This window comes from Coffea arabica, chromosome 7e (assembly GCF_036785885.1).
Source record: "Coffea arabica cultivar ET-39 chromosome 7e, Coffea Arabica ET-39 HiFi, whole genome shotgun sequence".
NCBI lineage: Eukaryota > Viridiplantae > Streptophyta > Magnoliopsida > Gentianales > Rubiaceae > Coffea > Coffea arabica.
Window position 1 is genome coordinate 18,708,961 of NC_092323.1, and position 10,923 is coordinate 18,719,883.

At 34.3% G+C, this 10,923-nt stretch overlaps 1 protein-coding gene across 5 annotated transcripts; it reads right to left on the reverse strand.

The window, feature by feature from the left end:
• Nucleotides 1–200: 200 nt before the first annotated feature.
• LOC140010874 (uncharacterized) lies at nucleotides 201–10,274 on the reverse strand. 5 transcript variants are annotated; one of them, XM_072058454.1, is made up of 19 exons: nucleotides 10,114–10,274; nucleotides 7,964–8,024; nucleotides 7,116–7,265; nucleotides 6,918–7,049; nucleotides 6,388–6,474; nucleotides 6,169–6,296; nucleotides 4,868–4,982; nucleotides 4,632–4,783; nucleotides 3,946–4,153; nucleotides 3,705–3,757; nucleotides 3,534–3,602; nucleotides 3,299–3,440; nucleotides 2,951–3,022; nucleotides 2,493–2,565; nucleotides 2,247–2,416; nucleotides 1,535–1,647; nucleotides 1,241–1,425; nucleotides 826–1,156; nucleotides 201–661 (listed from the first exon to the last, which is right to left on the reverse strand). In XM_072058454.1, the coding sequence occupies exons 2-18, from the start codon at nucleotides 7,991–7,993 to the stop codon at nucleotides 834–836; spliced, it is 2,202 nt and encodes a 733-aa protein (XP_071914555.1). In that variant the 5' UTR covers nucleotides 7,994–8,024; nucleotides 10,114–10,274; the 3' UTR covers nucleotides 201–661; nucleotides 826–833. The 5 variants fall into 5 exon arrangements, with proteins under 5 accessions (XP_071914555.1, XP_071914556.1, XP_071914554.1 ...); XM_072058455.1 differs by lacking the exon at nucleotides 201–661 and having other exon boundaries at nucleotides 713–1,156; nucleotides 3,302–3,440; XM_072058453.1 differs by lacking the exon at nucleotides 201–661 and having other exon boundaries at nucleotides 713–1,156.
• Nucleotides 10,275–10,923: the final 649 nt, after the last annotated feature.

Consider the following 10,923-nt stretch of genomic DNA (forward strand, 5'->3'; position numbering starts at 1 on the left):
AACCCCTGACATTTTTTCCATATATAAATTTAAAATTTCATTTTAGAAAGATAAGAAAAGAGCTCAAATTTATCATAAATTGGTAATACCGAAAAATGAGCAAGTTAACAAACTAAGAGAAAACAAAATAATAAAATAAAACCAACAAATAATGTAAGTGGCAGAATGAAATAAAGAGAGTAAAGAATAAATACAAAGTTACCAATGAAAGCAGACTTTTAACTTCTTGAATGCAGACAAGGATTAGAAGGAAAGAATTACTCAGTATTTTTTACGCAGACAAGGATTAGAAGGAAGTTGCTGAAACTCCTTTCAGTAACAGAAATGGCCTAAACACCAGAATGTTAACAGAAATGGCCTAATGCCTTTGGCACACTTCAAAATAGCATTGTTGCAGAAACAAATTCATTATACAATATCAAAAAGGAGTCTAGGTGACATGGCACCATGTGTACAACTTTGCAAGTTTCTGCAAGTGTCAAACGCTCGTTCGAGACACAGTACTCCGCAATCTACTCAAACAGTGATAAACAGCATCCATGTTGTAGGGTTTTCCCCAGTTTTAGGCACAGCCAACTGCATGGCCCATCGCAGTTGCTAAATGTCAGTTTCAAAATGTTATAAAAGAAAGTTTCTGTAGTTGTGCTTTTTGTTTTTTCCCCTGGAAAGGATACAAATGAAATCAACATAGTTTCTTTATAAATACTAATACTTCTGAATTAAGGCAATAGATTATGATGTACTAGCATACTAGCAAAGTAGAGCACATAAAAATTGTGAGTTCCACATCCTTTATATTGAGATACAACTAACAAGAATATCTACCTCCAAATCTATCTAAACGACGAAATGCGTTGTAGAAGATCAGCAGCAGAAGGCCGTTTCAATGGATCTGTCTGAAGTAGCTCCAAGATCAGGCGCTTGGTAGTTTCATCCACCTTATACATTTTGAAAACTTGCCTACGCAATGCTGGTTGTTTCAACATTTGGATCACAGAACATCCCCGGGGACAAAACAACTGGAAGAGAATCAACCCCAAGGCATACATGTCCACCTTGTTGGTGATGCATTCCCCCTTTTTCATTTCAGGTGCACGGTAGAGATACGCACCAACTGGTGACGAATTTGTGGTCGAACGGACATCCTTAAGCATAGCTATAAATAGGAAAAATTGATTAGACAACCAACTCATTACTCCAGGTATAATTTTGTAAAGCACCAAATTTTATTTAAATGAACCTAATCCAAAGTCCCCAATTTTCACTGTTCCAATGTCATCTATGAAAATGTTATCCATCTTCAAGTCCCGATGGATAAGATCTTTGCCGTGTATGTACTGTAAAGCCTCCAAAATCTGCCTAAAGTAACTCCATACCATATGCCTATGTAGCTCCTTCTCCTTTGCTAATTTATGCTCCAATGACCTACAATATTTAAAGCTTAATTTCAACTTTGTGCGCATTTGTCATGCAAGATTCAACTCATAGTGAAAAATAAAATAAAATCTGAGAATCAGTAAGAATGAGAACGTACTCCTTACAAAGTTCCATATGAATATACATCATCTTCTCCCTCGGGCCAAATGAAGAGGAACTATCGTAGTAAGAATACAAATTTTTTGGTTCTCTGTAATCTTCAATCCATGCCTTCAAAAACAAATTCTTAGTTTAGATTGCCAGTTTTTTAAAAGTAAAAAGAACTTAACTAAAAATATGTAGCATAAACAATTTTTTAAAGCATGTACAGGAAAAAAAAAAGAACCAAGCTACTTAATATTTGAATTGAACTCTATTCAGTAAGAACTCGTTCGAACTTGGTTCGCCAACTAGTCACACCAAACTTGAATAGCGTTTTATGTTCAATAATTTTGAATTCGATAAAAAAACTCGTTCAACTTTGATTCGGCAAATAAACAAGTTAAACTTGAACAAAATTTCAAATTCGTTAAAATAATCAAACAAACCTAAACATTAAGGTGTTCATCTTGATTAGGCTCATTTGCGCCCCTACTGCAATATAAAACTTAAAAAGCAGAAAGGCTTAAAATAGCATATTTAATGGCCAACCCATTTTTTTAAACCACAGCAGATCACAAATATACAATTTTCTTAACTACTTATTTACAATGAGAATGACAACAAAAAGTAAAGCAATAAACAATGCATTTTAAGAGAAAATTACATAAGGTTGGATATTATTTGGTATATGTCGTGAAAGCTAGAAAGTATGACAAAATTTAAATAACCTGATAATAGTCCACAACATTTTGATGTCGTGCGCGACAGAGCATTTTGACTTCATTAATCACACTTTGAACTTCTTTTTCTGATTCGGCAAAACGTATCTTCTTAATAGCACAAGACATGTCATCAAGTTTGACCTTGCATTCATACACGCTTCCAAAGCTACCCTTTCCTGCATTTAATTGTTGCCAAAATTAGAACAATACAAAAGTCCATTTAAAACTTACAAAAGATTTAAGTAGAAGTACCTAATATCTTAATTTCAATATACTCCCGCTTATACTTTGGGTAAATTATGTGCCCCACCATTATAGGAATTTCCTGTGTACAAATTACGAGAATATAATTACAACCTATGAAAATCAAGAATAAAAAACGAGCAAATTATCTAAATGGTTACCAAACTTTTAGAATAGTTGAATTTTGACTATTGAACAATTAAAAGTCTGGTTTCGATCACTGAACTATTTAAAGTTTAGATTTCAAGCTATTTCAATATATTTAATCATTAAATATGACAGATCTGAATGTTCAGATGATTCACGAGACAAAAGAAAGGGATATAGTTAATGACTAAATCTGACGGAATGATCCGAAATATAAACTTTAGATAGTTCAGTGACCAAAACTCGACGATTCCACAAGTTCAATGGTCATCCGAATAATTTGCTCAGAATAAAACTGCAGCTCATGATTCAAGACTTACGCCAAAATTGAATGCCTCCCGCACCGCGTTCAGTAGAGCTTTTATCGATCCTTCTATATGCTCTTGCTCAGCCTAAAACATATCACCATTGATCCAATGCAACTATGAGGATAAAATATCCATGCAAATCAAATGCAGAAGAAGTATTTCAAATAAACTTGCAGGCTGACGCAAACAAAGATTGCATAAAGGTTCAAAGCAATATATAAATCAAATTCTATCTTATTATCTTTTGGAACTATTGAATTCAAAATTTCAGATGACATAATTTTCATGGAAGTCTTGGACATTAGACTAATTAGTAGTGGAATTCAGAAGGAAATACACAGCTTCTTTTGGAGATATTACCACTGATTGAAGCTTTCCATAAAAGGTCAATGGATCATTTACTCCATCTCTGGGTTCTATATGGATGCCAACCTGTGTTTCTGTCCAATTGATCTTCAGAATCGTCCTTTCATCCTTTAAAAGGTCTTTGGACAGAAGAACCCTACATATTACACAATAGAAACCTGAATTGAAAGAGAGCAAATATGCAATATCGGATTCAAAAAGTAAAATTTAAGAGTGGTATCTTAATTACCTGAGTGGAATGGAAATATCAATTCCTGAATTAAAATCGAGAAGAAAGTTCTCACCATAAATTGAATTCCTGACAAATATAGATGTATAAAAAAAATAAAAACGTATATTCTCATTAAATACATACAACGATACAACAACATAGAGTTCATTAGTTATTTATTAGCCATACAAAAGACAAAGTTCTTCCAATAACTTTGTTTGTCTTCTCTGCCTTTTTCCAATCTGCACAAATAATTTTCCAAGTAAAATTAGTAGATGACCAATTAATTGCATTGGGGTTCAAGAGATGACTGGACTCTAGTGCATGATCTTAACTTCATTTTTCAAGGCACATACAAAATTATTACTCCCATCAGTGAAAAATTAAGGATGAGCAGATCTGTCACTGGTTAAGATACAAGAACCATAACCTTGGATTTTTCTATCACCCATGAACGCACTACAACACGCAAATCCATTGATTCCACACCAACGTGTGAGTCATGACATAGATCTTCATCAACAATATTGTGATCGGCAGAATCAGAGCCAAAAGAGTTCTGCTTTTCTATTGTCAATGAGCGTTTTGGTGAAGTTGGTCCACATTTACCCCGTTTAGATTGTTTAGAGGAGGAGACTCTGCAAGTAACAAAAATCATCAAATACAATGCAAATCCAAGAGGATATGTGCCAAAACCTTTATTCAAACACCCATTAAGCAACCAGTCACAAAGCCCATCTCCTAATCAATTACCTAATGAAGCTTGTGGATCAGTCAACAAATCATTCTTAATTTAGATATGTATAGGAAACTATAAATCCATCTTGGTGTCTTCTAACGAGTAAACCACAAAATTTATTCAAACACCCATTTGGAAATTGTTCCATCTTCAGTCAAATTAAAACATGCATAGATATTGTTAAGTTCGTAAGTCCATCCTGAACTCAGACATATACATTAGATATATAAACTTGCAGAAATTCTTTCACAATTCATTCTCAAAAGACAGTGAATAACTCCTTTATGAAGGTCTCAATTTCATCCACACACTTCTTTGTTAACAGAGTATCTGGAAAAAAATTGCAAAGCAACGGGATACTTCAGTTAAACATTTACCGAAAGTTCGAGCGTATAAGCCTCTGCTTAAAATGAATGCAGTTCACAAGACCCAAAATATCGACTACCTCATCTCTGACACTGTCTGTGGCGGAAGAAGCCAAGGCCACAAGAGGTACAGTTGGAAACTTCTGTTTAAAGATACCAAGACCCTGGATAGGTACTCTAAAAAGTTAAGTGTCAGCTAAAAGAACTTTAACTGATGTAACAGAAATGAAAACACTGTGAAAGGCAACCTGATAATCTGGTCTATTATCTCTTTTGCATACAGATTGAACTTCTTCAATGAAAATTCTGGCAAGCAATCCACGATCATATAGAGTTTCCAAGTGTTCCAGAAGTAGCTTACTTCTACAATCATACATGAATTGTATTAGTACATTTAGCAACCTCGTGAAAGTGGCACCTCACAAATTTTCAAACCAGATAACAATGGATATCCCATAACTGGTGGGGAGCAAGCATTACAAGGTTTACCAGTCACATTAATGATTGAAAAATGAATGTGAGAGTTCGATATTTTGTCCAATGCATCATATCCACTCATACAACATGATAACTCAATGGTAAACAGCATAGGAACTTCCCTTAATGTCCAATACTAGTACCATAATCATAACAAAGGGCTCCAGGAGGTAAAAGAAACTTGTATAAAAAAATCTCCAACTCCACGACATAATAAGACCCTACTTCACAAGCAAACCTTAAGGTTGGTCACTCAATATGCAATAATATTACTATCAGGAAAAAGATTTTTTGCAAAAGCTTTTATTGATCATAATACAAATGGATCAATAGAAAAAGGAAAGGCCATCACTTTGATTATGCCGGCTTCACAGTATAATTAATTTGTCTAGCAGGTTAAATTATCATTCCTGAAGAACAAAAGGAAATACGGCCAATAAGAATTCCTATAATCAAAGACTCTAAAAGCCTCAAACATGAGATATTGATATGGGAGGGAAAGGAATGGGAAGAATAGGAGGGAACTGATCTTTTGTGCTTGGATTGATTTTTTATCAGAGAGTTAGAGAAATAGGTTTTGCAAGACATAATAAGAGGTCTCCAACATTTGCTTCATGGTGCTTTAGATCTTTCCCCGTGGAAAATAGTGCAGCATCTCCTGTGAGGGAACTCATTCCTCAGATTAATACATTACTTGTCTAGTAGCAAGTTAATTGCATTCGAAAAGAAACATATGTTTTGAAAAGGAAAACCATACAGCATACAGCATTTAAAAATATTGGCAAACCAACTTTCTGACTTTTTCCCAAACTCCAGAATGAACAGATCTATTTGCAGAAAGGTGAAGGTACACAGTTCACAAACTATTAAGTTGTCTGTCCAATAGCATTGAGGTCAATAAGACAAACAGCTCATAGTAGTACTTCCTAAAAAATTATCCAACTTAAAATACAAACTCAAGACAACAAAGTGGTTGTAGGATGATTTCCTTTCCAATTTCCATCTGTTTTCCCAATTTCAGAGTGAATGCATCTAGTAAAGCACACAGTCAAAAAGAAATATGACTACACACTCGGTAATTGTGTCATCAGCGGTGACATATAGCAGCTTGAATTCACAACGTTCTGTCACATGCTCCTCCCGAATCCTCTGTCGTTCAGTCAGCTTCCTTAAGCCAAATAGATCCATAGATTTTTTTCCCTATTGAGTAATAAGAATTTTCAATGAAGATGTTAGGTAGAGTGCCATAATATAGAGTAAAGACAGAAAGATAAATATTTGACAGACATACCAGTACTGGATGTTCAACTAGATGGGCGATAAAGGAAGGAAGTGGGACAACAACCAAAGTCATCCCAGGACATAAAAGAGCAGAGAGCTGACAGAAAGCAGAATTACATGTCTAATCAGAGTTTAAAGAACACAGCACTGGTTCCAAATGACACAAAAGACGACCAGGAATGTTTATTGTTTCTTAGCAACCCCATAAACAGTAGTACAACTTCAACAACCAATTATGTGGTCAGGAAATATATTAGTCTTTCAAAGGAAAACATCTTAGGTTAGTGTTAAATCTAAATACATAAAATTTAGTATAAAAAATTAGGTACAATAAAGGTCAGTCCAAAAAATTTATTGAACACAGGAATGAAAACACTTGAAAATATGCCAATATAACCGAAATGAAGAATTGGATTGGTGAACTTATTCTGACGCACTAAGTCAGCTTAGCCGGATATTATCAATCCCACCTCCTGGTTTTATGCTAGTATAATATTAGTAACAAAAAAGAGTGGGTTAAAACAGAATAAATTCTTTTACCTGATATGTCACTTCGCTTCCTTCTACAACTGACATTACTGCAAAAACATCGCGCCCACTCATAGTTGCATTGATCACTTCTCTTTGCTCCAGTCCCAAAGAAAAATTGCCAAATAATCTTCCGCTGAATTCCTGACATCAGATGCAATTAAGTGCATGGCTCATATTTCAGAAGCAAGAATATATAGGTTTGCCCACCTCTAGCCCCTTTCCCCATGGAAAGTTGTAGCTGCTCCATCTTTCATTGTTTGAACTTTCAATATCCACGACACAAGGTTCTGCTTCCACAGATGCTGCTGAAACTCCATACTTTTCGAAGTGAATTGAATCTTCTGGACGAAATTCTAGCTGTGTTAATATCAGGAGGCTGTGTGTTAGCATTTTCTAGTGATTCCATATGTGTGTGGATAACAAAGAGGAAGGTAATACAATATCTGCCTGTGTAAATGAAAGAAGTTTGGAAACTGGTGGAGTAAAGTTGGACTGTTCTGGTGGCAAACTTGTCTCATCAGGATCTCCGGGTTTTACATATTTCCCAGAAAAGAGCTCAAGATTGGAAAGAGCTTCCCAAACCTTCCAGAACATTAATATCCAGGAAAACTTACACATGGAAAATTTTTGGAAGTAAAACTAATCTAGGACTTTAGGAAATGGCAAAAATAGCTAAAAAAAAAAGGTCACAAGCCTTCAATACAAAGCCCTAGGAGTGGACAAACTTTTTGACAATCCTTAAGCGTGCCAAGATTGTTACAAGCTTGTCTAGACCATGTAAATGACTAGAAACATGATAGATGACAATCAAGCATAGACGCAGAAGTAAAATAAAATTAGAATGCAAAAGAAGTAAAAAAGAAGATTTGAGATCTTCCTCATGATAGAGAACTGTAAGGCAGTTGCAGAAAAGTAATGTCAAAATCCATTTTGCACTTTTGCAAAATAATTGACAGATAGATCATCAGAGTGCAATAGCAAGCGATTCCTCTGAAATTGAGGAACCTCATTATCATGTCACTAGTCTTGATTAAGCATGTAGGAGAGAAATTCACCTCTTTATCTTCAACCTTGTGACTGTCCATCCCTGCTTTCTGACACTTACAATCGACTGACCTAGAAAATTGAAATAAAAAATTGAGGCTGAAGAGATAGCAAAGTTTGCAGAATGACCAACTGGATAACCTACACATGAAACTCAGGATACCAAATCTCCAATGGCAACACAATTCAAGATTCATTCTGTTCAAACAAGCAGCCAAATTAAAATATACTTGATTTATCTAATAAACTACTATCCTTGTTGTCAACTAAATGCTCACTGCAATCTACCAATTCTTCTGGTCCATAGAAATATAAACGAGTAAAAACTAGGTACAAATTAACTGATATCATCATCATGTTGACAAGAAATGAGATGGACACGGCTTGAAAAGCTAACAATTGAAGCTAAAAAAAACCATGCACACTTCAATTTCCAAATTAGGTTTCTGCCAAGAACTTAATTCCACACTTACACCCCTCAGAAATTGATTTTAGGACCAATTTATTGCTACTACTGGGATGAGAAGTGATGATCAATTTGAGTTACTACAATTTTTTGGCCCGCCATCAGACTGAAAAGAAGACGGATATCAAGAGAGCACAGCACACATTTTCTAACTAAAGAAAAGTAAAGTACATGATTTCAATGTACATAAGCATGCATAACTTTTAGTTTTAACAACCAAGGCAAAGAAACCATGCAACAAACTCGAAAAATATACTAGGGAACCTGTTGTTTTTTAGTCTATTTCTATGTTTAGAGAGAAAACAAAGTATCTATATTCATTGGAAACTTCTCAGAAAAAGAAATCTAGCCAAAAACTATGTTAGTAGTTAAAAAATTGAAAAACTGATCCTCAAAGTCAGATGGACACCTCTGAAATGATGCTTACGGACATTGATAGCAAGTGTTATTATAATCTCAAGGCTGGATATGAGGCTACTATTAGGATGTCAGCAGAGTTTACAAACATTTGGAAAGATTGCTGCAGCATTGTTGACACTTGTATACTCTTATCATCTCATCGCTGCTGCTCCACTATTCGATGTTAATTCTATATTTCCATATTGTCTAATTCTTATGTATAATATCATCCTAGTCTAATTTATGAACTGAATTGCTGCAGTTGTAATATCTGGGAAAGGAGAAGATAGTGTACGCTTGGATTATTTCTTTCTATTGGCAAATAAACATGTGCAGTGACATAGCAAGTCATTACAGAAAATATGGAAAAAAAGGATGCACAACATGATGAGTTGAACGAGGACACATTAAGTTAACAAGCAGATGTAAGCAAGCATTTGAGAGGTACACATAGAAACAGAGCTGGAAAGGAAAAAGATATATCAAATTGCAAATATCAACAGTAATTCAGTTGATTAAAAAAATGAAAAGTAACATCACCACTACAGCATAACAGTGAAAAAGAAATGGTCTCCACTTCAACAACAGACTGTCAGGCAACCCCTGAACCAAAAATTGTTGGCAACAATACACAAAAGCATCTTGCTAAAGCAACTTTATTCTTTGCCAACTTTCCGCCATAATAACAGCAAGAAACAATATAAAACTGTAAATTATACACCAAAAAGATTTATTTCTAACAGTATACCCAAAAAAGAATTGCAGGATCCATGAGAAGATCCACATGAACAACTAATCATGCCCAAAACCTTCATCAAGTGAAGAACACATCTTCAGGCCTAAAACCAACATTTCGCATATAACAAGTCCTATATTTTAAACCTGCTTTTAAAAACAAAAATATCGAAAAAATTTTGAAAACAAAATCTGCGCCAAAAGAAAAAGACTATGAGAAGATACCCTTCAAAGAACTTTAGATATTATAAGAAATTTAAAAAAAAAATGAAAACCAAACAGAAAACGGAGATCAAGTCTTTTTCCGCGTTGTTTATCCATTTCAGTTTATTTTTACAGTAAGCAAAGAACAAATTAACAAAATCGAAATTCGTCAGGAAAACATCGATCACTGCTGCTAGTACATGCAAACTACATTCATCGACACCAAAAAAACACGAGAAAAAAAATCCCAATGGATACGTGGTTATGAGTAAACAAAATTTCAACCAAAAAAAAAGAATCAATAAAGACTTGACGATTAATTCACCAAAATGCTCAATTACGAGGTAGAGAACTCACAAGGGTGCCAAAAGGGTAAACAAACCCAATCCAAATCAATCCAAAAGCACAGAAGAAAATATGAACTGTAGACGGAATAAAACGAGGAAAGAAGCTTAAAAAATTGTACGAGAAAACGAAGACAAAAGAAGGCAAATTAAGGAAAAGGAGAGAAGTGGAACTTTCTTGGGGAGTGGGTAAGCAAACAAAAAGTGAAATGTTTTAAATTTCCCACTATAGTGTAACCGTGTTTGACGAATGCGTCGTCGCGTTGACCATAGTCTAATCTTGGAATGGCGTTGACCAGGCTTTTAAAACATGAGCTAAGTTTGGGCTAACTCTACTAAATCCCCACAATTAAGATTAGTGGATGAGGATAATTTCATAATATTTAAGCCATGTTAAAAAATAAAAACCAAGGTGTATGTGATTAGACGTGGTAATTGTTCAGCACTAAATCTAATACATTGAAATTTATATCACATTTAATGATAGGTGAATAACTTATCACTTATTTTTTGGAGCAAATTTTGCCTAAAAAATTCAGTACCATTTAATTAATTCAAATGTTCACTTTTTAATTATCAAACGCGTCTAAACATATTAAAATTTGAATCTATTAAATTTAAATGTTGAATTGAGTTATCAAACAGAATCTTAGACTCAACTCTACTAAATTCCCATAGTTAAGATTAGTGGATGAAAATAATTTCATAATATTTAAACCATGTTAAAAAATAAAAACCAAGGTGTATGTGAGATGTGGTAATTGTAGTTTTATCGGAATGAACTAACTCGTTAGACGTAGTAAATATTCAGATTTAATTTGGA